Source organism: Peromyscus maniculatus, chromosome X (assembly GCF_049852395.1).
Source record: "Peromyscus maniculatus bairdii isolate BWxNUB_F1_BW_parent chromosome X, HU_Pman_BW_mat_3.1, whole genome shotgun sequence".
Taxonomy (NCBI): Eukaryota; Metazoa; Chordata; class Mammalia; order Rodentia; family Cricetidae; genus Peromyscus; species Peromyscus maniculatus.
In genome coordinates this window covers 16,066,612-16,094,426 of record NC_134875.1, presented here as the reverse complement: position 1 = coordinate 16,094,426, position 27,815 = coordinate 16,066,612, and the positions used below count along the sequence as shown (strand labels likewise).

Sequence of the window (27,815 nt, the reverse complement as noted above, 5' to 3'; positions counted from 1 at the left end):
CTTCACTTTAAAGTAAGTCTACCCTCTTGTTTAACAAGGAATACTGAGCAAAATAGGAAATCACTCAAGATTTCACACAGTCATTAAACACAAAGACTAATATATTTTATGGAAAATAAGGTATTCATTCTCCTTTATTTAAAAGTTGGTTTCTTCTTGTTTATCAATGACCAAATGGAATCTGATATGACCTGTGGTTGCCATGATTCTGTTGGCCTGCATTCATATATAGTACCTTCATGCATCTCCCCCCACCCCCCGCTTACACACACACAAACACACACACACAAAGATAGTGTAGTTTAGTGCCCACGACTGTTCTGACACATTTGTAACTCTCAAAATCCTACAGAGTCTGAAAAACAATTTAGCATTTCAGACACTGGATATATAGAGAGATGTTCATCAGCAGGTGGTTCAACAAATGTTTACTGGTTCAAAAAGGGTAAGAGCAAATGAATGGATGAATGAATGAATGAATGAATGAATGAAAATGATAATGGAAATTTTCCTGCTTGTTCAAGCATATTTTCATGCCAAGTTATAGCACAGATGTTAGAATTCCCTCCTGTCATAGATATAAACCATGACAAATTTCATGCTGACCCACTGGTAACATTCTATGATTTCAGTTAAAATTTGGAATCTCCTGTCTACATGGAATAAAAATGCTCTGAGGTATGAATCTATAGCTTCCTAGCAACATCCTCCACTTAATGGCCTATACAAACATCACTGGACATTCCAGCTGGTGTCTCATTTTTAGAGAGGGCCTAAGTAAGATTGGGATGATACATTTGAATTCTGATGTTTTTTTACCCTTAAGAGCATGAAGCTTAAGTGTGAGCCATTTTGCAACATGAGCTCCATTATCACAAAGATAAACATTAGAAGCAGACTAAAATGTACTTTTCAGAAAAAAGGAGGGTAATTCAAGAGAGCCTCCTTTGTAAATTCTGTATTGAAAAAGAATCTCTTTCTTTCCCTTCCTCCCTCCCACAGGGTCTCATGGTATAGCCAAGGATGGCCTTGAACTGTGATCCTTTGTCGGATAATACAGGCATGGGACACTATATCCATTTTAGGTAATGCTGAGTATGGGATCCAGGCCTTTGCTCATACTAGGAAAGTACTCTACCAACTGATCTATATTTCCAGTCCCTGAACCATATTTCTTCTTTCTTTTTCTTTTCTTTCCCTTTGTCTTACTTGAACATTTTTATTTGGCTGCATGAAAATTGCCACTTGAGTCAGTCTGGAAAAAAACTGTTCCATCAATACTACTTTCTATCCTAAAACTAAAAACCAGGCTGGATGGAGCTAGTCAAAGGCCTTGAAAGGATTAAAAGAGTAAACAAATACACTAAAATTGTGATCAGTGTATCCTGTAAGCCACATAAAAACAGGAAGCTCAGAGTAATTCTGGTCACCTTGCTATATATTTCCCCCACACCCCCAGTACTAAGGATTAAACCTAGGGTCTCATGAATGTTTTCAAAGCTCTACCACTAAAGCTGTATTCATAAGCCCCCTTTAAAATTTTGTTGAAGACTTTTCTACTTTAATAATTTCACATCTTCATGTCTACATGATGTCAGCCAACTGGGTTTCATAATTCAATATGTAGGAAGACCCCTATGATATACCAGTGCTATAGCTCAATTGGTTGATAAATTTGATTAAATACATCAGGTGGTCATGACTAGACTATTTCCCAAAAATACTGCCTAAGAGCTAGTTGATATCAATATGAAAGAAATAGGACTTTATTTTAACAAAGTGAGCAAGTGCTGGCAGGAATATGATATACTTAATTAATCTGCTGGCAAAAATTTGCCAGTGGTTTTTCAGGCAATTCTAACCCTTTCACTTTAAAAGCTTTTAAGAAATGTTCAAAAGATATCAGGTAATGTGACAGAGGGAAATAACTTCTCTTCACAGAAATATAATTTAACAGTTAAAAATAAAAACACACTTATAAACTATCATGAATTATTACAAGTGTGTCCCGAAGAGTAAGGATGTTAAAACCACATCCAAGGAATTCTCTTTGGGTGAAATATACTGCTAGGAGACAGGGCTAGAAGCAACACAGAGATTAAGCAGCACTATAATCAAAGAAAGGGGACAGGTTTGAAAGAGGCAAATTAGGATTATCAACTGAAAAAAATCTGCAAACAATCCACAGGGAAATTTCTAAGGTCAAGGTTGAAATGTTGGTGTGGAAATTCCTGATGTGAAAAGTCTGAGATAAATACAAAATAAAGTCTTTTTTTCCTTTAAAAATTCCATATGGAGCATATGAGATACTCCATATGGATTGCTAAGAATCACACAGAACACTATTAAGGAATCTACTTACCACCTGCATTGGATAACGAAGTTTTTACTATACTTTTTATGCAGAAGAGGAAATTAAGTGATGAACCTGCAAGGAGGGGTTTAACATGCTGTAACTAATGCAATTCTCTAAGTAAGGTTTTCAGTTCACGGTACAGAGCGAAGCCTCTTCCAAATGTTAGACTAAAACATAAACTTAGTTCTTACCCTGGCACTTCTTCTTCGTACATTCTTTACTACTATTAAGAGAATCTCAGGGAAAAGGCTGATAAATATTAGGAGAATTATGGCCAACCATGTGGAAACAGAAGACAGCATTTGAGCAAACACAAAATACATTCGCTGTTGTTTCAAAAAAGGCCTAGAATGGAAAGAAAACATAGAATAAAAAAACAAATCAGTTCCTGTCTTTTGCATTTAAAAGGGATCTTCCTCTACACATTAATAAAAATTATTTTCTCTAAAATATACCAAAAGCAGTAAACAAATTTTATTTACCAAATGTTTAGAAAGAAAAGGGATGTAAACCAGGAGAATTGGAAACAATCATGCAATCAACTATAAAGCTGCCAAATGGTGACTATTTATGTGTATTGGAAAATGCCAGAGCTTAAAGACATTTAAGAGAAATGAAGTTCATTTCCATCCTAGTAAGCATTTTATTTCTTCAGCTGTCTTATTAAAAAAAGGAAGGATTTTTTGCTCTACATTCAGAAATCCAGCTTTTTTAATGAATTACCCCAATTACCCCCTTAAAAACTTCAGTAAAAATATAAAAAAGAACTGTACAGCCTACAGTCACTCATAAATGAAAAGAATCTACTTTTCTTGTCTGCAAACATATATTGAATAATAATTTGTGCCCAGGAGATAGAAAGATGATAGACTATTGTTAATAAGACAGTAAGCCTTAGAATCCAGAAAACCAGGAGAATCCTTAATCTGACATTGATTTTATTTCAAATCATTTACTGAACTGTGGAGTTGAGAAACACATCCAATTTCCCTTATCCTCTAAACTGTATACCACTAAATCTCACTATCTAAAGTATTGTTCTAAACTGAGGTGAAGACAGTAGCTACTTAAGGTCAGGATGCATATCAGACCATCAGAAATAGAACTCTACGTTGATAACTACTTGGTTCTATTTATTAGATCATTGATCATGTATCACACTTCATGAACTAGTTTCTTCTCTGACCTCCACAGGTATGCACTTACATGCAGTAACACACATTCACACATTATCTCTCTCTCTCTCTCTCTCTCTCTCTCTCTCTCTCTCTCTCTCTCTCTCTCTCTCTCTCTCCCTCACACACACACACACACACACACACACACACACACACACACACACACACACACACACCACACACACACACACACACACACACCACACACACACACACACACCACATAATAAATTTTTAAAGTCTTAAAAAAGGAGGGTTTCAATGTCTCTGTAAAACATGTCCAGAACAATTAGCTGTAATTCAGCTAGAGTTTTATATAATTTCTAGTCACATTTTGTTGGTTGCTTTATAATTTTAAGCTCATGTGTAGCTTAACCTGAACAATTCTACTTAAGCACAGAACTTGAAGTAACAAAATAAAACAAAGATTTGGTTTTCCTCTATCTATGTGCTATATGTGCAAGAGCCCTAGTGGGTACCTGAAGCTATGATTAGTGCCTTCCCTTGACAGTTTCCAATAATACCCATAATAAGATTAATTTATAGAGCATGCACGAAAAGACAATAATGAAATAAAATAAGCATAATAAAGACACCAGCATCATTACTCTTGTACTTTCTTGACCCAAAATAAGGGTCAGTTGAATACAAGCATTGTGATACCATGACAGCTAACCTGAAAGTGAGATAGATACTAAGCAATTTATGGTAGGTGGTATATATGGCTTGAGTACACGGGACAAAGGGATGATTCATGTCTCTTACAGGACAGAGTTGGGTAGTGTGCAATTTTATCACACTACTGAATACTGCATTTAAAATTTATGAATTGCCTATTTCTAGGGGGTTCATATGATTTATTAGTCTATGACTCACTGAGAACAATCCAAACCCTCAAGTGAAACCATAAATAAGAGAAGACTATTGTACTTCATTTTCAGTAGGTATCACTTAATGAATGTAAATAAGTGTGACAGTCTTTTAAATGACTTAATGAGGAAAAGTCTGTATGAAGGTTCAAAATTGTTTAGGTTCTAGAAACATTTTATTATTGTGGAAATTTGTCTAACTTTTGAATGTTCATTACAGAGTCACAGAATTATAGTATTCTGGGTAGACAACTACATACTGCATTTAGTTAATCAAGTTTGGTTTGGTTGTATAATACTAAAGAAAACAAGTTTTTTTTTCAGTTTTGTTTGTTGTTCTTAATCATTAACTACAGAGGTGCCATATGTGCTATAATTACACTTTTTATGAGGGATTCAGTGTGTGTGTGGGGGTGTTTTATTTTGAGACAAGTTCTCACTATGTAGCCCTTACTGGTCTGGAACTCACTACACATGTCTCTACCTCCCCAATTCTGACATTAAAGGTGTGTTCTGCTACACTTGATCATATTATTAGAAGATTTTATCTTAAATAGCTTTTCAAAGAAGAAACTTTCCCTCCTTCCGGGTGTGTGTGTGAAGGGTGATACAGGTTCTCTTGTATCCCAGCATGGTACCAAACTCAATATGGAACTCAGGATGACCTTGAACTTCTGGTGATCCTGCCTCTCCTACAAATACTGAAGGAAAATGCTATCATTTAAGTGATAATAGGGTCTAAATCAGTGGTTTTCAACCTTCCTAGTGGTGTGAACCTTTAATACAGTTCCTCATGTTGTGGTGACCCCAACCATAAAATTACTTTGTTGCTACTTCATAACTGTAATTTTGCTACTGTCATGAACTGTACTGTAAATATCTGATATGTGACCCCTCAAAGGGGTTGTGCCCCACACATTGAGAACCACTGGTATAAATGGATAATAATGTATGTTTTAGCCAATGTTATCTGGTTGAAATGTCATAGGACGAGCATTTCTATTGGAAATCACATTCATAGTCAGGCTACTAATTGTTTTATTTCACCGAGAGCTGATAATATATCTATAAATTTAAGTATTTGGGCAGAGGCTATACAAATATTGAATGAATATTTGAATTCAATCTCTGAATTGAATGAATGGACTAATAACATACTAATATTTGAAAATTTACCTAAAAGTAGCATCATTACAAGGTGTTAAGTAACCTCTAGTTCATTAATATTAAAGATTAGCCATTGACGGGCGGTGGTGGCGCACGCCTTTAATCCCAGCGCTCGGGAGGTAGAGGCAGGCGGATCTCTGTGAGTTCGAGGCCAGCCTGGTCTCCAAAGCGAGTTCCAGGAAAGGCGCAAAGCTACACAGAGAAACCCTGTCTCGAAAAACCAAAAAAAAAAAAAAAAAAAAAAAGATTAGCCATCTTATATATCAGATATAGTCAAAACTTTAAAAGTATATTTTACATATAAAGTAGACATATATATATATATTGCTATTTAATATTGCTCACATATGTATAGCTGCTTACCAAATAATTCCTCCCCAGAAGAATGAGAAAAAAACATAAAAGGCTAGAGAACCCCAAATCACAAAGTGATTTATCCATGTCCAGAATCGGGTATCCAAGGCGAGCTGAAATGACACGACACAATCATTTTTTTGACAAGCACAAAAATACTAGGTAATACATTATGATATCTGATGATTTATACAGATACAATAGTTATGGGAGGATTTAGCCTTAGCCATGGCTTTAGAAGGGGATGTAGCTGAAAGAGCAGAAGCTAGGCTTTTCAAAGGACTAAAGTAAGAATGCTGAGCGCTGCCCTGAGGTGTCTAAATTCCACAGTACAGGCATGGAAGTGTAGTTAAGTCAAGCAATTTGTAGGTAGAGGGCTATAGACGTCTCAGTAATGAGTGACAGGTGACGAATGAAGCAACGGTAATAACTAGGAGGCCAAAGTCCCACGTGGAGTTACTTGCCCAAGGACACACAGCTATGAAATAGCTAGCCTGAGATGACTTGTAGTATTTATTTAAAATCCTACAAAAAATGCTGGCAAGATGGTTTGGTAGGTAAGGTGCTTACTTGGCAAGCCTGAAAACTTAAGTTAATCACCATTACCAAACAATGACCTCTGACCTCCACAGGAATGCCTTGGAATAGAAATACACACACACACACACACACACACACACACACACACACACACACACACACACACAAAGTTCTATATTACTGAATTAGCAGATGAATGACGGTGAATAATGAAAGTATTAAAACAAACATATCAAGAAAACAGAGAAGTCCTATGACAATGATATCTCTGAATTCTGATTCAATCTAAGACTCTATGTGAAATATTACTAGAAGAATCAGATGAATTTGATTATGTTTTCAAGTATGAAAGTCCCAATTCATGAGTCTTGAGGACAGCATTCATCAAGGTTTTATAGCATTATTACATGGCTGCATATCAATGACAATGATTTTGCCAAAATTACATTTCTTCTGTTGCATTGATATATTTTTGTTTGTTTTTGAGACAGAGTCTTTCACTCAGTCTGGCCTGTAACTCACTATGTAGGCCAGGCTGGCCTTGAACTCTTGGTGATCCTCTTGCCTCAGTCTCCCAAATACAGGAATTATAGATACAAACAATCATGCCTATCCCTGTCACATAACTTTATATACTTCCTTAACTAACATATAGGTAAATTTCAGTAATTAATAGAGCTTATAAAATTGTATTACCACCAAGCTCTTTTGCATACATGTCTTCTATACAGACATTTATTTAAGTGTTTTAAGCATTAAAATTCTTTTAGAGCCAGCCAGGGATCCTTAAATAGATGACAATTTTTTTAAAGATTCAAGTTTTTTGTTTTTTTGTTTTTGTTTTTGTTTTTTGAGACAGGGTTTCTCCATGTAGTTTTGGTGCCTGCCTTGGATCTCGCTCTGTAGACCAGGCTGGCCTTGAACTCACAGAGATCTGCCTGGCTCTACCTCTTAAGTGCTGAGATTAAAGGCGTGCACCACCGCTGCCCAGAAGATTCAAGTTTTTTTTAATTAAAAAATGATTTAAGGGCTGGAGAGATGGCTCAGTGGTTTTAGAGCACTGGCTGCTCTTCTAGAGGACCCAGGTTCAATTCCTATCTCCCACATGGCAGCGCGCAGGGGTCTCTAACTCTCGTCTGAAGGAGATCATTGCCTTCTGGTATGCAGATACCAAAGAGGGAGGTGGATGCCCTGAAGCTGATATTACAGGCACTTGTGAACCTTGCAGCATGGGTGCTAGGACCAGAACTCCAATACTCTACAAAACTAAGCAAGTGCTCTGTTGAGCAATCTCTTCAGCCCTATGATACAAGTTCTCAACATGGAAATAGTATACATATATATTCACAAACTTTCAGCCTGTTTATATGTAATTTAGTATAATGTCTTAAAAACAACATTTAACTTTTCCTTTGCAAGTGGGTATCAATTGCAGATAGCTTCTTGGTTAGGGGTGGGACAATATGCCCACTTCCCCTTCTGGCTTCCAACACAGTGTTTTTGAGTTTTTGTTTTGTTTGCCTGTTTATTTTCTAAAAAGAGAGAGAAAGAAAAGGCATGGAGATAAGTGGGTAGGGAGGATCTGAGAGGAATTAGAGAAGGGGAAAAGCATAATCAGAATAAATTAAATGAAAAATTTTTCCAAAAATTAAAAAATAATCAATCCAGTGATTAAGAAGGAATATGTTTCCAAAAAGTATGGTGTCTGAATTTCTTAACACCAAAACAAAATAGCATAGAACATGTACTAGAAAAAATGATAAATAGTATATAAATGCTAAAACCCTTAGCATCAAATATTTTTTAGTAAGCATTTAGACAAGGGCTTGGGTAACATACAGTAACACAAAGATTAAAAGAAAAAGCTTATACAAAATATATTTGAATAAATAAATCTAACCTTCAGAGTTACAGTGAATACTAAGACTGTAAAAACAATGGTTCCAAATGTCCAGTTTCCATATATCTGAAAAACATTAAACAATTACATGTATCATAAATACATAAGCCTGTTGAAGAAAAAAAAAGTCAGGTTTAATCCTGCATGTAACTGCCAAAGATCTTTTTATGAATTATTTGAGAAAATAGTTGGTTAATAAGATTAAGTCACAATACTATATTTTCATGGATAGATATACCACACCTGTGGTTGGCTGGGTTCATTACCATGCAGCATCAAACAGGGAATTCATGGGTTTGATAAAGGAAGAAGGAAAAAAATACTATTCCACTAGAAGCACCATTCATCAAAATAAGACATCTGAATTACTCATGTCACTAATGAGTTTGATATGTTTTTTGTCCTACAATATAAGAAAGTTCTTATATAAACACAAATGGACTCACATTTTAAAAAGTGAGTCTAATTATTACTACATCTGTTAGCATGTGCACACCAAAGAGAAGCAGTACCACTTATAAATCCAAACGATGGCAATGAATGGCACATATGCTTACCAAACGCTGTCAAGATCTGAATGCATAACATTGAAACAGAAAATGAGATGTAAAACGTTTTTAAAAAATAAAAACAAAATAAGGTTACTAGAAGAAAAAAGGATTCAACCAATCATACATGGGTTTAGCTGCTGATAAAAATTCTTATTCTTATGTAATTTTAGCAAACACTTAAAAAGGATGGTGATATACACAATAAAATCTTAATTTGGACTTCATGACATCAAAATGCATAATGAATCAGAAACAGCCTGGGCCAATGATTCTTATATAATACCTGGAATGTTGGCTAAACCCATGAATGTCAGTCAACATAAAGCAAATTTGAAGCAATTACTAGCCAGTTATATACAATTTTTGTGTGAAAAACTAAAAAGTAAAAGTCCCAAAACTACTCATAGGTGAAGGATCTGAGAAGTCATAAAATTGAACCTCTACTTACTAGAAGACAAAAGTTGACTTGGAAAGCTAATGAGACTTTCCCAAGGATGCCTAAGATTTAGCAGGACCTTCTGTGGCAAGTGCTAGGTATATACATTCTAAGGTCACTTAATAATTTTTTAATAGTTACATTCTTATTAATAATTAGAAAGGATTCATACTAAACTAACTTGTTAGTCCAAATTAGGAAGGCCTGACTATGGTATCTAATTTCAAAGTATCATTCAAATTCGTTGAGCTTATACTTTTGTAAGAGGTGCTAGTTGTGTAGGTTTCAGACATATTATATGCAGTAAATTATTTTTGAAAATTAGCTTTTTGCCTCATATTTATGATAAGTAAGAATGACCATAAAAGAAGAGTACCAAACATGGCAAAGGAGAATACAGTGAAAGCAACATGCAAGGCACAAGTTTCAGGTTCCCAGTGTGTGGCTGAAGGAGGATGGACACTTTGTCCCACATCAATATTTCTCTCCTAGAGTATAGGTAGGCCAAAATCATTCCAGTGTAGCTGCTCACTGATATTGTCACTTTCTCAGGAGGCACTAACAGAACCAACATAGCATTTTTTAACAAAACACTGCACTCCCACTTTAAAATGAAAGAAAAGATTTCCTTCTTTACATATTTGTCTAACACTACAAAGACACAGTAGTTACCCTCTTCAACTCCAAACATGGAAGGCTACTAACTATGAAATAGAAATGCCGAGGGCCATGCTGTGCAGTAACATAGGAAAAATCTTCCTTCCTATTACAACACACAGGTATAAAAAAAGTCCCAAGAACTCGATTCACTTTCTAAAAACTATAAACAAATTAAGATTCTAGAATGTTTGCTTAAGCTCTCTTTCTAAATACAGACACAAAAGTAATTTTCTTACTCCAGTACTTCCTTTATGTTATAGACCTAGTGTTAAGAAAAATAATTTGCAAAATAATTAGTGTAAAAGTGTGTGACAAATGCAGTACCTATGGGAAAAATACATGTTCCTTTTACCTTTCCATTGCCTTCTAAGGATGTAGTCTGAAAAAGGAAATAAGTTCCAAAGAAGAATACTGTCCCTTCAAAGGCAGCCAGAAATGTCCAATATAAGAAGGGCCCCAACTGTAACATAGCATTGCCAGTAATTTTCCTATGAAGAAATGAAGAGAAAAATTAATGAATCTCTGCAAGCTGTTGAGTTAGATACAAGGAAATACCAAAGATGGGCAGTAATCTGACCTTATTATAATGAAGGGGCTGCCCATCATGATGGACAGAAAGATTTTTTTAAATTAAGAGATAGACTGACCAAAGTTAGATCTTCATGGAATCACTACCTGACCAAGACACTGAAATAAACTGTAAAATATTGCTAAAATTTTGGTCAAATTATTTATAAAACAGTACAAACTGAGTTAAGATAGATCATCTGTCCATCTACATACCTATAACTTTATACATGTATATATAAATTAAATCAGTATACACACACACACATACTCACACATGTGCACACACGTACACACATACGCAGAGAGAGAAAAGCAGAGAGAGAGTGTAAAAACTAGGTATCATTATTCTCATTTGTGAATAAATCTCAGAAAGGTATAACATACTGGGGAATCTTTCAAAGCTAGTAATGTATAAAAAGACAAATACCTGAGCCGGGCGGTGGTGGCGCACGCCTTTAATCCCAGCACTTGGGAGGCAGAGCCAGGCGGATCTCTGTGAGTTCGAGGCCAGCCTGGGCTACCAAGTGAGCTCCAGGAAAGGCGCAAAGCTACACAGAGAAACCCTGTCTCGAAAAAAACCAAAAAAAGAAAAAAAAAAGACAAATACCATACATTTTCACTCTTATGGAAGCTAGAGTTGACCACACAGAATTAGAGTTGCATAGAGGTTGCTAGAGACAAGGAAGGTAAGGAGGATAATGAGAATGGGAATGAGTTTCCAAAATACTGTTCAAGAATGAGAGGTAGTTGTAATGTGGTTTAGTACAGTAAGATAACCACAGTTTATCAGTATAGACACTTCAAAATAAGCCGAAGAGTTTGAAGTTCATCAGCACAGAGAAATGATGGTATCTGAGAACATGTAAATGTTAACTGCTCTGATTCTTACTATTACACATTGTAAACATGTATTAAACTATAATACCATAATGCATAATCAAAAAATATTATAAGCTAATAAATACTCATGCCTGACTTAGATCCACATTCTGATTTTACTAGTATTATGTATAACCTGAACATCAGCGTATTTTTAATTATCAATTTTACTTATAATAGTAATTATACATAACTAGCTTTGAAAGATTCTCAGTTAATTAAGTGTGGAGTTTGGGAACTATTATGCTATAGCTTTCTGAGATTTATTATTTGAAAATGAGAGTAATGACACCTAGTTTTTGCACTCTCTCATTTCTCCCTCTTCCTCAAGTGATTCTAATGTACAGAAATTTATTCAGTAAGAGACAGAGCTAATATACAGTGCTGCATTGAATTAACTTCAAACATATATTCTTTTAGCTGGGTCTTATGGCACACACCTTTAATCCTAGCAGAAGCAGGTAGATCTCTGAGGCCAGTGTGGTCTACATAGTGAGTTTTAGGACGGTTAGAGCTACATAGTGAGACTCTGTCTTAAACAAACAAACAAATAACAGTAACAAAAGACCATATGTTCTAAACAATGCTACCAAGCTTTCTAGCTATATCTGTTCATATATTTCTTTCAATTTCTTACTGGAAATATAACCTATTTTAAGTAGGTCTTAGTTTTCCATCAAATCAAATCATATGCTAGAGGCTATACAATGATGTCCTGATAAATAGCAGGTAGACAGATTAAAATTGAAATTTCAAAAATAGTACAATCTTCTCACTCAGAATATGAAGTAAGGCTACTCATCTAATGAAGCAGATCTGCATAAAAAATGGCTTTGTGTATCTTTTTTTGCTTCCATTTGAAATTTCTCATACCATGTATCTAAGGGTGTCTAATTACTCAAACAGCACACCTATTGATAACTCTATACAGATGGTCATTGGGCTATATTATCATAGCTGTAACATAAATGCAATGGTTTTGGGGACAGAGAATGAAAACATGACAAATTATACAACTTTTTAACTTATAGGACTTTTAGGTGCAAATCTGAACTGTAAACAGAAAAAGAGAATGAAGATGTGGCTGTTTCTCAGAAATAGGAAAAGGACCTCTCTGAAGATCCTCGGAGTGAGTGCCTATCAACTGCTAACCAATGTGGCTTTTCTAGTAACTGACTTAGACTGGAACAAAAGCAGAAAGTGATTCCTGTCCTTGTAAAAATCTATGAAAAAAGAATGGCAGCAGTATCATGGTATACTGAATTCCCAGTCAGACATTTTAGCCACACTAAGATGAAGAAACTGTTAGAAACTCAAAATAGGTCACCCAACATGAAGGAAAGCATAAATAAAAACCAGGAATAAGGATCTGGAGAAAGGTTACGCTTGAATACCTCTATATGACATGCAGCAGATGTTACCAGAACTTTTACTTTGTGTTGTTTAAAGCTCAAGAAGTCAGCTACACCTATCTACTCTCTTAACAAAAGAATTAGTTCAGTTTTCAAATTTCTATTAAGAATATGAAAATAACCAAATGTTTCACATCAATATTTCTCAAAATGTGAGTCATTAAGTTCTAAAGGTATAATGCATAATGCCACTGCTAAAATTCAGTAGGACACTGTAGAGGTCCATATACATAGACCAGGACTTCATGTTTATAAAGAAGTTGTTAGAGTAACAATAATCTGTTGTCCAGGAACAAGCTAAGATCAAGTTTGATCAAAACAGGTACCCATTGCTTACAATGTTAAGAAGGTTAAAGTTAAACTTTAGGCTGGGTCACAGTTATGTGATGGCATTTATTTTGCATTTCTATGAAAGACTGTGCAATAATTTATGACCTATACATGGAGCACAAGTATATCCATTTAAGTACAGAACTGATATCTAGGAAAATATACCACTCTCCTGTTGAATGATCCGTTTTAGCTGAAAATTCCCAACAGAACCACTTACTGAACCTGTGTCCTTCCTACCTGTAGATTAAATGAAACCCAGTACTTAAAGCCCAGCATGGTGACTTATACCAATAATACCAGAACCGACATAAGAGGATTTCACAAATTCTAACATGAACTATACAGTAAGTTCAGACAAATGTGAACTATAGAATAGGAAATTGTCTGAACTATATTTTCAACTTACATATATAATCGAGGGTCTGAGGTCAGAGTATCAATGTTGATATGCTGTTCCAGTAGACTGTAGGCCAGGATGGGCAGGGATGTGAAACAGATATTGTACATTGTAAGATAAGCAGCATCATAGAGTGGCTGAAAAGACAAAGAAAGAGGAAAACAATATACTGATATAACCTGTAGCTAAACAGTTTTTTAAAATGCGTTTTGGGGCAGCAAAGGAAACTTTGTAAATAAGGTCACCCTACTTGGTAAAGATAAAAATATTGAAAAATTCTATATCCTTATTAACCCGACCCTTTAACAGGATCTTAATAATATTTGCATGCTATGCCTTATTTCTAATAGATATGAACTTTATAAGATTTTTCAGTTACTAAAAATATAGATATTTAGTAGCTATTTTAGAAAAGACCAAATAAGTACAAGTCGGGAGTCCTTACAGAAACTAAACCATAGGGAGTGGCCAACCTGTGTTGCAGATCTTTCCTGGTTAACATTTTATGTATTTTTGGTTAATATTTTATAAGCCCAAATCCTATAATAAAGCTATTTCTAGCATCCTGTTCTTGAGAATTCCTCTGGTGTGTGTACTTCCTCTGTAAAGACTAATACACTGAATTTGATCAACTGTAAGTATGAGCCTAGTGATCTTTGTCTTGAGTGTGTTAACAGGACTGAGCTCCCCAAACAGAAGTTCTCCCCAATCAGAAATCCTGAAAGCATTCAGTAAGTACTGGACAAGTGAACACAGATGTCATATCACATTTGTAAATGATCAAATTATCAACTTTTTCAAAAAATATTTCTAAAGATTTTAAAATTATGTGTGTGTGTAGATCTGTGTATGGGTAAGTTTATGTGAATGCATGTATCCAATGAGGCCAGAAGAGGGAGTAAGATCCCCATAGAGCTAGTTACAGATGGCTGTGAACTATCCAATATGTGCCATCTATCTATCTATCTATCTATCTATCTATCTATCTATCTATCTATCTATCTATCTATCTATCTATCTATCCATCCATCCATCCATCCATCCATCCATCCATCCATCCATCCATCCATCCATCCATCTATCTATCTAACACTATCTAACATCTAGCTATTTAACACTGCCATCTCTCTAGCCTACAAAACTTCTATTGAAAAAATTTTAAGTATTTTATAACCTTCATTCAGGTGAAAGTACTTATTGAGTTCGATGTATCTAGACACTGCTAGGTGTCATCATATAACCATTTGTGTTGTCTGATTAAAGGCATCCTATATTCACACTTATAAACACACACACACACACACACACACACACACACACACACACACACAAAGTAAATGTTCTCTGATTAATAAAATTCACTTAAATATGATACTAATCAATACAACCACGTATTTCCAACCAATGAAGTAAACACACAATTACAATGAAAAGTGATTTGAAAAGGTTGTAAACAACTTGAACAGAACTTTTTTTAGTTTATTCATTAGTTGGCCTCAAACCATTAATAGATAACATAGTAAGTACCAAGCACTGAGAACAGAAATGATTCTTCCTTATATTCATCCAGGAGTTCTAATTCAAGACAGAGAGTAGTTAGGGTACACAGGGAGTTGGTTGACCCAGGAAGGGTCACATCCTTTGATTTCAACAGACAAAAAGTATGAGATATAGTGCACTCAACATCTCAATGAAGTGAAAAGAATGGTTCTGCATAAAATATGGAGACAATTTTCATATTGTTTCTATGAACAAAGATTTAAGATCAGCAAAAAATATTTCACTGAAAAAATAAAAATGTGCTATACTTCTAATTTTCAAATGAGAGTACTAGTCCATGACATACAATACTACATTTGCTTTGGTAACTACCCATTTTCATAAAAAATAGATTAAAAGAGAAACTCCGAGATTGATTGGTGTGTAATTTAGTCTTGAATTTACTTCAAACAAAAGAAGCATCAATTTACTTTTGCTTCAGGATGGAACTTTAAGGTTACATGAGAATTAATTGTAATTCTTAGATGCATAATTAGAGGAGACAGAATGTCCCACAAACAAGTTTTAGTTGATAATATTGTCATTTTGCTAAACCTGTAACAAATGTTATCTTTTTCATGGAAAAAAAAGCAGACAAGTAATATCCTAGGCTTTACTAAGGATAAAGAGGTTTTTGTTGTAAGTAGTGTAATTCCATTTCTACATTTTCATAGCTCGCTTTCTGAACCCCAGAGAGTATCTAATGAGGCTATAGACTGAAAAAGATAGCCCATATGTACTTCAAAAACACAATATAAAGCATGTTGCTGCCAGCACTAACACAACTCCAAAGTAAAAAGTAAAGATTTGCTCTTCCTCAGAGACCATCCCTTTACCTTTAACATTTTAAAGATGTCTGCTTAGTTTCTTCCCTAGGGTACTCAGGTCTCTGTCTCAATGTCGGCTTATTAGAGAGATTGTTCCAGATAACTCTTTTAAAATGGTAGCCTCTCATCTTGTCACAGTATATCCTTTTATTATTAATTTATATTTTATTATACTTTATATTTTTTCTTCAGAGCACCAATACTATATCACATATTTGTCTGTCTCTTCCCTATTACTATCTTACAAGCTTTAAAATGATAACATTTGTTTGTATCATTGCAATATCCTCAGAAAAACAGTGCTTCCTAGCATTTAGACTCAACAGAAATAAAGCTTTTTAAAATTATTTTTAAAATTTGGAAATTCAGCCACAGAAAACTGTGACAATATGGTTGTCTAGCTTGTCAACATCATTAAATTGTTTCTGAGTCAATCATCATTATAGTTCTTGTATCTGCTACACTTCTACCAAGAAGGGCACATACCTGTTGTGAGAATCCACAGAAGAATTGGTACAAAAACTGTGGCAAAATGAAACAAAGATTCTGGAAAATATTAAGACCGAGATTAGTATTTTCACTTCATCAACTTAAAAAACCCCAACAGGGCACTGTACAAAGCCACTCCTAAATCCTTCTAATGTTAGAATGCAACAACTCTCTGTTGCAAAGATGTAAAGAAGTTAGTTTCAAATGATTAATTGAAATCAAATGATTAATTCATAGTAAGAGTAACTTTTGCCCCTACCTAAGCAAAAGAAGATCTCACTTATGAGAACCTCTTGCTATTTCTGAATTTTTTTCCTTTTTGAAGAAGACAGGGTCTCACATTGTAGTCCAAGGTAGTCTGGGACTTGCCATATACTCCTATCTGGTCTCAAACTCATTGTTGTCCTCCCATGTGCTAGGACTACAAATGTGAGTTACCATGCCTGGCTCTCTATATTCTTGCTACAGGAAAGAAATGTGTTTATATGACATGAACACCTAATTTACTCTCCCTTAAATACCAACTGGATTTATAGAATCACTATAGACTTCATAATACCCAAGTGTGTATTTTATTTCATTTACATATTTTATTTTCAACTGTGTGTATGTGTTGGAATCTAACTCCAGGCCTCTTCAATAACAAGTACTGTTTGCCCCTAAGTTTCCGACCTCAAACATATATTTTAAAGTTGATTAATAGTAATACAGACTCAGAATATTATTATAGTTTATGTTGACACCAACAGTTATTAACTGATACTTGCCTTTATTAATGCCTCATTAAACAACATAGTTAAGCACCTGCTACAAGCAAAGATGGTATCAGTGGTCATTATCAAAATGAACAGCCAGGTATGGTGGCACAGGCCCTTGATCTCAGGACTTGAGAGGCAGAAGCAGGCAGATCTTTGTGAGCTAGCCTGGTCTACAAAGTGAGTTCCAGGCCAGCCAGGGCTATACAGCGAGACCCTGTCTCTCTCATAAACACAAAGGAACAATCTTCTCTTCTAAAAGTTATTCTCTGGCCACACACATGCACCACTATTAAATAAACAAAGATAAAAGAAATAGGGTGACTAGTGGATGACATCACCAGGAAAAGGCACTTTTAGGACAAACCTGATAACTTGAGTTTAATCCTCAGAACTCACATAAAAGTAGAAGGCTAAAACTGACTCCATAAAGTTGTTCTCTGGCCTCCACATATGGGTTGTGGCACACACAGGTACCCTTCTTGTAACAATAAGAAAACCGATTAAAGAAAAATTTGGACTGGTGAAGTGGTTCTTCAAGTGAAGGCACTTGCCTCCAAGCCTGAGGACCTGATTTCTAATTCCTGGGAGCCACATGGTAGATAGAAGAAAAGAACTAATTACCACAAATTGTCTTCTGACATCCACATGTGTGCCCTAGTACATATACATTCTCACACATATTACACTAAATAAATACATGTACATTAAAAAAAATAAAGCTTTCTTTTTTTTTAATTTTTTTTTATTTTTATTTTTTTTTAAGTAAATTTATTTTACAACATCATTTAGTTCAACATAATAGCCACAGATTCCCCTGTTCTCCCACTCTCGCCCCCCTCCCCCTCTCCCTCCCCCCACCTCACCCCCCATTCCCACCTCCTCCAGATCAAGGTCTCCCCCGAGGACCAGGATCGACCTGGTAGACTCAGTCCAGCCAGGTCCAGTCCCCTCCTCCCAGACCGAGCCAAGCGTCCCTGCATAGGTCCCAGGATTCAAACAGCCAACTCATGCAACTAGCCCAGGACCCGGCACCAACACACAGCTGCCTCCCAAACAGATCAAGCCAAAGCTTTCTTTCTCTAAAGGGTCTTACCTTTTTATCTGAAGAAATGCTAAAATCAAACATGAAAATGACAAGTGGAGAATTCACAAGGCCATTACAAGCCACTGAGTGTGAGTATAAAATATTGAAATTAATGCCTTCAGGCAAATGTAGCAGAACTGATTTTTAAATGACTGTCAATCTTCAAAGTAGGCTATAAGCTTGAATGTTCCAGTCAGTGTGCTGTTCCCCAAATTTAGACTTCTCTTAAGGAAGCACTTTCAAATGCCCTGTTTTTATTATGTCTATGTCTAGACAGCACTGTCCTTCCCATTGCCTTACATTTTCACTTAATTCACCAGAATTTGCTCTGGGAGACTCAGAGCTGTTTAAAAAAAAAAACAAGTCTAACCTCAACATGGATGATCATCATCTACTATGCTGAAAATATTTAGATAAATATACTACAGGTTCTGGAAGGTACATCTAAAGAAGCGTGGTCTAATATACTTTGAACAACATAAAAATAAAATGTCAGAGTATAACAATAAAATGTAGCAAAAAAAAGTCAGAGTCCTTACAATCATCCTGGAGGACTAGCAATCATTTGTATTTATCAGTTTTGGCAAAACACAGAAATAGCACAACTTTTAGAGTTATGCTCTATAGGGAAATTTTCTGAGATTAGAGGAAGCAGAGTTCAGTGAGTATGATTAACTACTCTAAGACTAGAGGGTTGAGAAAGGATATCTGCCTCCCTCACTAGAGTGTAAATTCCATAATAAAAGGGACATTATGTGTTTAACTATCTTACTCCATAGTGATTCTTTGGTTTCTAAAAGAGTTCTTGGCAAACAACCACACATTGAAAACTTAATTTTTGATTGACTGAAGAATTCAGAACTTGAGCCAGTTGTGGTGGCGCATGTCTTTAATCCCAGGATTTAGCAGGCAGAGGCAGGTGGATGTCTGAGTTTGAGGCCAGCCTGGTCTACATATTGAGTTCTAGGACAGACAGGGATACAGAGAGAGACCCCGTGTCACTCCCCTTCCCCCCAAAAGTTCAAAACTTGAATGCTGGGGTGTGGTGGCACAAGAGTTTAATCCTAGCACTGGGGGAGGCAGATCTGAGTTCAAGGCCAGCCCAGTCCAGGAGGGCCAGGACTATACAGAGAAATCCTGTTTTGAAAAACCAAAAGAAGAAAAAGGAAAAAAGTATTCTTGAATTTGGTCTTAAGGATGAACAGGATAGTAAGGACCAAGGCAAAGTAGTATTGGTAAAGCCAGGCATAATGGTATACAACTGTAATCTCACAGTACTCTGGAGGTTGAAGCAGAAGGAGACAAGTTCAAGGCCAGTCTCATCTACAAAGTGAACTCCTGTTTCAAAGACACATACACATTTAAAACAGCAAGACAACTGCTGTGGGATGGTCTGTATGTCAAATTACTCTGACTGGTTAACAAATAAAACACTGATTGGCCAGTGGCAAGGCAGGAAGTATAGGCGGGACTAACAGAGAGGAGAAAAGAAAGAACAGGAAGGCAGAAGGAGTCACTGCCAGCCTCTGCCATGACAAGCAGCATGTGAAGATGCTGGTAAGCCACGAGCCACGTGGTAAGGTATAGATTTATGGAAATGGATTAATTTAAGATATAAGAACAGTTAGCAAGAAGCCTGCCACGGCCATACAGTTTGTAACCAATATAAGTCTCTGTGTTTACTTGGTTGGGTCTTGAGTGGCTGTGGGACTGGCAGGTGACAAAGATTTGTCCTGACTGTGGGCAAGGCAGGAAAACTCTAGCTACAGACAACAACAAAAACACCAAAAAACAGAACACAATACCCAAATCCATATATGGTAAGAGCATCAGACTGAGGGATTGTCTTAAAAGAAAGATTAATGATCAGACAACAGAGAGTAAAATTGAAGTAGTATATTCTAAGTAACCCGGTTGGATTATATGACAATTTGAAAATTAAATGATAAGAAAAGGGGGTCGGGGATGGAAAGGCTGAAAAGATGGCTCAGCAGTTGAGTATATACCTGATGGAATTTTGTTCCCATCATCCACATTGACATCTTACAATGCCCTTAACTCCAGCTCTAGGGGCATCTGATGACATGGGCACCTCCAATCATGTGCACATACCCACACACCTATATTTATTAAAAAATATTTCTAAAAAAGAGGGAATTTTTTTTTCTAATGGTAAACCAAAGGCTGTTAAAAGATTAGAAATCCCTTTTGGACAAAGGATAGCTGTATATAATGGTAAACCAAAGGCTGTTAAAAGATTAGAAATCCTTTTTGGACAAAGGATAGCTGTATATAATGAATAGTGTTGAGTCAGTAATATAGATGATAATGAACACAGAATGCTGTGGGATGTTCTGTATGTCCTGTGGGAGCCCGTTCTTGGGTTCCTCATGGCTTTACCCAACAGGTCCGTATAGAGGATGATTAGGACCGGGCCTGAGTGCAAGTGTCTGAGATGATCTGCACTTGGCTGTGCTGGGGGATGGTCTGTATGTCAAGTTGCTCTGATTGGTCAATAAATAAAACCTGATTGGCCGTGACTAGGCAGGAAGTATAGGCGGGACTAATAGAGAAAAGAAATAAAAGAACAGGAAGGCAGGAGTCACAGCCTGGAGCCACCGCCAGGACAAGGAAGATGTAAAGTACCAGTAAGCCATGAGCCACGTGGCAAGGTATGATTTGTAGAAATGGATTAATTTAAGATATAAGAACAGTTAGTAAAAAGCCTGCCACGGCCATACAGTTTGTAACCAATATAAGTCTCTGTGTTTACTTGGTTGGGTCTGAGCGGCTGTGGGACTGGCGGGTGACAAAGATTTGTCCTGACTGTGGGCAAGGCAGGAAAACTCTAGCTACAACAGAAGGAATCACCCATATAAATAATATCTGATATCCTTTGTTGTGAATGGGGTCATAACAATTTTTGACCACTGGTCAACATTTGGTAAGTTAAAGCTTGTTTTTTCTTTTAACATTCATTCAATCTGGTGGCAGATGCTTGAATTAGGCCAAAATCCAACTGGAGGCAAACCAAGCTTTTAGGAAAAAGAGTCAGATTACCAGACAAATCTACATGACAAATCTTCATGGAGATCTCATATTAGGGGAAGGTAAAAACAAAAACAAAAAAGAACAACAACAACAAAAAACAGTGATGTCAAACCCAACAGACCCTAATTCTGATGTAGATTACTGGATTTAACCTACTGTGGGAATATTGTTGTCATATTTCCTAGCTGTAGAACCAAGAACTAAGATAGCATTTCCCTGAGATCTATTATTATATATTTGAAGTTGAGATTCTGCTGGGTGGTGGTGGCACATGCTTTTAATTGCAGCACTTGGGAGGCAGAGGCAGGAGGATCTCTGTGAGATTGAGGCCAGCCTGGGCTACAGAGTGAGTTCCAGGAGAGGCGCAAAGCTACACAGAGAAACCCTGTCTCAAAAAACAAAAAAAAAAAAAAAATTGAGATTCTATAATTTGCCTCATAGGAGGCTTCTGTCAAACAACAAACTATTTTATTTATGTCGAGTTCAATTACCATCATTATAATTATACTTTTTCATTCTTCAATGTTTGGCCCAACAACCAGTTAATACAGGTTGGCAAGGCAGGGTTTTTAGCAAATCTGGCAACCTAAGATCAGTGATCATTTTTATTACTATCTATACATTTTTCCTTCTATATACACATATGTGTGCTATCTATAAACATTTTCTTTTCTTTTTATTTTTTATTTACAAAGACAAGGTCTCCTCATGTAACTCTGGCTGTCCTCAAATGTATATAATCCAGGCTAGCCTCAAACTCACAAGAGGTCCACCTGTCTCTGCTTCCTGAGTGCTGGGACTAAAGGTGTGCAGCTGTGCTTGATTAGTTTTTTAATTTTTTATTTAACAAATGCATATATAGGAGTCTTGGCATCTGATCCTATATATACCAAGAGGGATCATTGTTGATGACTCATTTGATGGGCTATAGATGACAAAATGAATAAAGAAGTGAAACAGGAGATGTTAGGCAAGATGGTGGACATCATGCAGGCTTGGTCTGCTAGATTATCTAGGGAATAATCTGGGGAAAGCTAGTTAAAAGCTATCAAAAGAGATGGGTGATGGCCACAAAATCTCTAGTCTAGTTCAAAGTAAAATAGGAAACCTTGGAAATCAGAACAGAAAAAAAATACAGTCCAACCCAAGGGACAGAATAGTCTGGGGAACTCCCTCCTCAACTTAAGACAGAGAGTCTCAAAAATTGGCACAATACCCTCAGTAAAAGACATTTACAATAGAAAAGAAAGATGGAAGAAAGGAGACAAACGTTATGCATGGTGGCTGCAGAGAAAAGATTTAAAAAAAAACCTTTCCTTGGCAATGAACTGGAACAGTTGTAAAATGCCATTTTAAAAGACCCCTGCAGAGTTGATAGCTTGGCAGGCTCCAAACAATACATGATGTGAACTCTCAGGTGAAGAAACATTGCATCAAAACCTCATAGTACCCAACTAGGTGGAAACCTGATCAGAGATAGTGTGAATACAGACAAAGGTACCAAAGCAGAATATTAAAGATAACACAAAAAGCTAAATGAAATAAGTAAATAGAGGAGATGAAAATAGAATCCAACAAAGAGTTAGAAATGCTAAATAAAAGAACAAATTGAAATACTGGTAACAAAACATTCAGTATGTCAAATTAAAAGCCCCTTAAAAAGTCTTACCAATAGAATAGATCAAAGGGAGGACAGAATATCAGGGTTTAAAGGCAAGGTAGAGGAACTGAAACACAGGACAATGACAAAGATAAATTAATATGAAGACAGAGAGATGGCTCAGTAAGGGCATTTGTTGTCAAGCCTGACAACCTGAGTTCGATACCCAGGACCCACGTGGTAAAGGGAAAGAAGTGACTTCTTCCAGATGCTGCAGCACTTGCGTATGAGTGTGTACATACACACACAAGTGCAAGAAGGAACACAAAGTTACCTACAAAGGCAGGTTCATAACAATAATACAAGGTTTCTAAACAAAAAAATTTAAAGGCCAGGAGATCTTCTAGAATGATACATTTCAAGCCCTGAAAGCCAACAGTCAACCAAACTGCTTCCAACAAAACTGTTATAATTGAAGGAGAAAGAAAAGTTAACTGTGATAAAACAGGATAAAAGAATTCATAACCACTAAACCACCTACACAGAAAATACATGAAAAAATCTTTGGACTGAGGAAAAAGATAAACCATAGGATTTCTGAAACCATAGGATTCAGAAAACAAAGCAATAGTTAAGCAAACCATGAATAGAAATAACAGGAATTAACATATTTCAATAATAACAATACTAATGTCTCAATTCCCCAACCAACAGACATAGATAAGAAAACTGATTAAAAAAATGGGATCTATCCATTTGTTGCCTCCAAGGAGTATATATCAGCATCCAAGACAGATACAATCTTAGGGTATAAGGGTGGAAAAGGTATTCCAAGCAAATGGAATTAGGGGGAAAAAAGCAGTAACACCAAAACAACAATAAAAGGTGCCTTTAATACCCTACTCACAAACATATATTATCCTTATTCAAAAAGGTGTGTGTTGGAGGGTGAAAATGTCTGGGTTAAATGACATCACAGATCAAATGAATTTAACAGTTTTCTATAGAAATTCTATCTGAACAAAGCAGAATGTAGTCTTCTCAGCATCCCATGGACCTTTCTCTAAAATAGAACATACAATAACAATAGGACACAAAGTCAGCTTTTTTTTTTTCCCAAGATAGGCTTTCAGCCCTGGCTGTCCTGCAACTCACTTTGTAGACCAGGCTGGCCTTGCATTCACAGAGATCTGTCTGTCTCTGCTTCCCGAGTGCTAGGACAAAAGGCATGCACCATCACCACCCAGGTCAATGTAAGTCTTAAGACATGTAGGAAAATTAAATAATTTCTTGTATTTTACCTGATAAAAATAGACTACAACTAGAAACCAATAGGAAGAGAAACTACAGACCATATACAAAATCACAGACATTAAAAAACACTCTCTAGCCGGGCGGTGGTGGCGCACGCCTTTAATCCCAGCACTCGGGAGGCAGAGCCAGGCGGATCTCTGTGAGTTCGAGGCCAGCCTGGGCTACCAAGTGAGCTCCAGGAAAGGCGCAAAGCTACACAGAGAAACCCTGTCTCGAAAAACCAAAAAAAAAAAAAAAAAAAAAAAACACTCTCTAATCCAGGTGTGGCAGCACACATATTTAATACCAGCACCTGGGAGACAGAGAGACAGAAGGCTGATCTCTATGAGTTTCAAGCCAGCTAGAGCTACAAAGTGAGGTCCAGGACAGCTAGAACTACATAGTATGACCCTGTCTCAAAAACAAAAAAAGACCCAGAGTCCTGCCTCTAGGACCTAAGCCCTGGGACACAACCAGTCCCCAAGAACCCCGACCCACTGCTGCCCCAGTTGCCAGGCAGCAGGGAAGACTCCTGCAGGAAGGCTCCCCCCACTGGACCCTGTAATCTATAAGACCCACGCCCTACCCCAAACATACCCATCTCCCTGAGAACTCAGTGGCTTCCTGAGACACTGAATCTATCAGCTCTCATTGGACTAAGAGACTCCTGCCTCTCTAGGACCTAGGCCCCAGGACACAATCAGTCCCTGGGAACCCCCAACCCATCACTGCACCAGTTGCCAGCCAGCAGGGAAGAATCCTGTGGGCAAGCTCCCTTACTAAAACCCTACATCGGACACTGCAATCTATAAGACCCACACCCTACTCCAAACCTACCCACCCCTCTGTGACTCCAGTGGCTTCCTGAGACACAGAATCCGCCAGCTCTCATTGAACCAAGAGCTCTCATTGGACCAACAGAGGCTTCCTGAGACACAGAATCCAGCTCTGATTGAACCAAGAGATAAGATTGGACCCAGAGTGTCCCCCGAGACACAGGCACAGCAAGCACAGATTGGACCAAGAGCAGCACGCTCAGACACATGCACCTATTGGAGGAAGTGATGGGTAGACGTCAATGCAAAAATACATACAACAACATAAAGAGCAATATGGCTTCACCAGAACCTAGCAGTTCTACAACAGGAAGACCTGAACATCACAACATAGAAGAAGCAGAAGACAGCAACCTTAAAAATAACTTTATGAATGACTGGACTGCTACTTACATCACCAGTGAGGCTACCTGGAAAACAGGACCCCAAGAAAGACACGAGGATCGCCCAATGACGGAGAAATGGCTGAGATCAACATGAACAACCTGGACATGAGTGGGAATAATGAAGGGCAAGGGTCGAGGGAAAGAGAGCGGGAGATCCCAGCTGGATCAAGAACAGAGAGGGAGAACAAGGAATAGAAGACCATGGTAAATGAAGACCACATGAGAAAAGGAAGAAACAAAGTGCTAGAGAGGCCCACAGAAATCCACAAAGATACCCCCACAATAGACTGCTGGCAATGGTCGAGAGAAAGCCAGAACTGACCTACTCTGGTGATGGGATGGCCAAACACCCTAATAGTTGTGCCAGAACCCCATCCAAGGACTGAGGAATTTGGATGCAGAGATCCATGGCTAGGCCCCTGATGGAGCTCCGGGACTCTAATTAGCAAGAAAGAGGAGGGTTTATATGAGCAAGAATTGTTGAAACCAAGGTTGCATAAAGCACAGGGACAAATAGTCAAACGAACGGAAACGCATGAACTATGAACCTAAGGCTGAGGGGCCCCGAACTGGATCAGGCCCTCTGAATAGGTGAGAAATTTGATTGGCTTGATCTGTTTGGGAGGCATCCAGGCAGTGGTACCAGGTCCTGTGCTCATTGTATGAGTTGGCTGTTTGAAACCTGGGACTTAGGCAGGGATGCTTGGCTCAGTCTGGGAGGAGGGGACTGGACCTGCCTGGACTGAGTCTACCAGGTAAATCTCAGTCCTCGGGGGAGGCTTTGCCCTGGAGGAAGTGGGAATGGGGGGGGTGGGCTGGGGGGGGAGGGGAGGGGGGCAGGAAGGGGGAGAACAAGGGAATCTGTGGCTGTTATGTAGAATTGAATAGTATTGTAAAATAAAATGAAAGGAAAAAAATAACTTTATGAAGATGATAGAGGCCTTTAAAAAGGAAATCAAAAATTCCCTTAAAGAAATTGAGGAAAAGACAAACAAAAAATGTAAAGAATTCAATAAATCCCTTAAAGAAAGCCAAGAAAACCATGAAAAAGCAATTAACATGTGAAGGAAATAGTTTAAGATCTGAAAAGTGAAATAGAAACAATGAAGAAGACACAAACCAAGGGAATGCTGGAAATAGAAAATCTGAGTAAAGGAACAGGAAACACAGATGCAACCATAACCAAAAGAATACAAGAGATGGAAGAAAGAATCTCTGTAATAGAGGATACAATAGAGGACATAGACTCGTCAGTCAAAGAAAATACCAAAGCCAAAAAAGTCAAAACACAAAATGTCTATGAAATCTGGGACACCATGAAAAGACCAAACCTAAGAATAATAGGGATAGCAGGACAATAACACTAACTCGAAGGCAGAGAAAATATATTCAACAAAATCATGGAAGAAAACTTTCCCAACTTAAAGAAGAAAATACCTATGAAGATACAAGAAGCTTATAGAACACCAAATAGACTGGATGCCCCCCAAAAGTCCCCTTGCCACATAATAATTAAACAACTAAACATATAGAATAAAGAAAGAATATTAAGAGGAGCAAAGGAAAAAGGCCAAGTGACTTATAAGGGCAGACCCATCAGAATAACACCTGACTTCTCAACAGACACTCTGAAAGCCAGTAGGTTCTGGACAGACATAATGCAGACACTAAGAGAACACAGATGCCAGCCTAGATAATATACCCAGCAAAACTTTCAATCACCATGGATGGAGTGAACAAGACATTCCAAGACAAAACTAGATTTAAACAATATCTATCCACAAATCCAGCCCTACAGAAAGCACTAGAAGGAAAACTCCAACCCAAGGAAGTCAGATGTACCCACAAAAACACAAGAAATAGATAACTCCACAGCAGTAAATCCCAAAGAATGGAAATACACACTACTACCAAAAGATAATAGGAATTAACAAAATCACTGGCCATTAATATCCCTTAATATCAATGGACTCAGTTAGCCTATAAAAAGGTACAGACTAACAGAATGGATTGAAAATCAGGATCTGGGGCTGGAGAGATGGCTCAGAGGTTAAGAACATTTGTTGCTCTTCCAAAGGTCTTGAGTTCGATTCCCAGCAACCACATGGTGGCTCACAACCATCTGCAATGAGATCTTGTGCCCTCTTCTGGATTGCAGGGGTACATGCAGACAGAACACTATATACATAATAAATAAATAAATCTTTAAAAAAAAAGAAAGATAATCAGGATCCATCCTTCTGTTGCATACAAGAAACACACCTCAACTTCAAAGACAGACACTATCTCAGAGTAAAAGGGTGGGAAAAGACTTTCCAATCAAATGGACTTAAGAAGCAAGCTGGTGTAG

The 27,815-nt window shown here is 37.2% G+C and overlaps 1 protein-coding gene across 8 annotated transcripts in view; it reads right to left on the bottom strand.

The window, feature by feature from the left end:
* The window catches only part of Atp11c (ATPase phospholipid transporting 11C (ATP11C blood group)), a 201,105-nt gene that overhangs the window by 11,083 nt on the left and 162,207 nt on the right, over positions 1-27,815 (bottom strand). For 6 of the 8 annotated variants that reach the window (XM_042268650.2, XM_015987375.3, XM_076561662.1 and 3 more), the window contains 6 exons: positions 16,455-16,514; positions 13,612-13,739; positions 10,364-10,499; positions 8,365-8,430; positions 5,934-6,037; positions 2,548-2,701 (listed from right to left, as the gene is read on the bottom strand). In XM_042268650.2, the coding sequence (XP_042124584.1) occupies positions 2,548-2,701; positions 5,934-6,037; positions 8,365-8,430; positions 10,364-10,499; positions 13,612-13,739; positions 16,455-16,514 (648 nt within the window). Of the gene's footprint in view, positions 1-2,362; positions 2,429-2,547; positions 2,702-5,933; positions 6,038-8,364; positions 8,431-10,363; positions 10,500-13,611; positions 13,740-16,454; positions 16,515-27,815 lie in introns of all 8 variants that reach the window. The other 2 variants (XR_013047942.1, XM_042268653.2) reach the window with 1 other exon arrangement.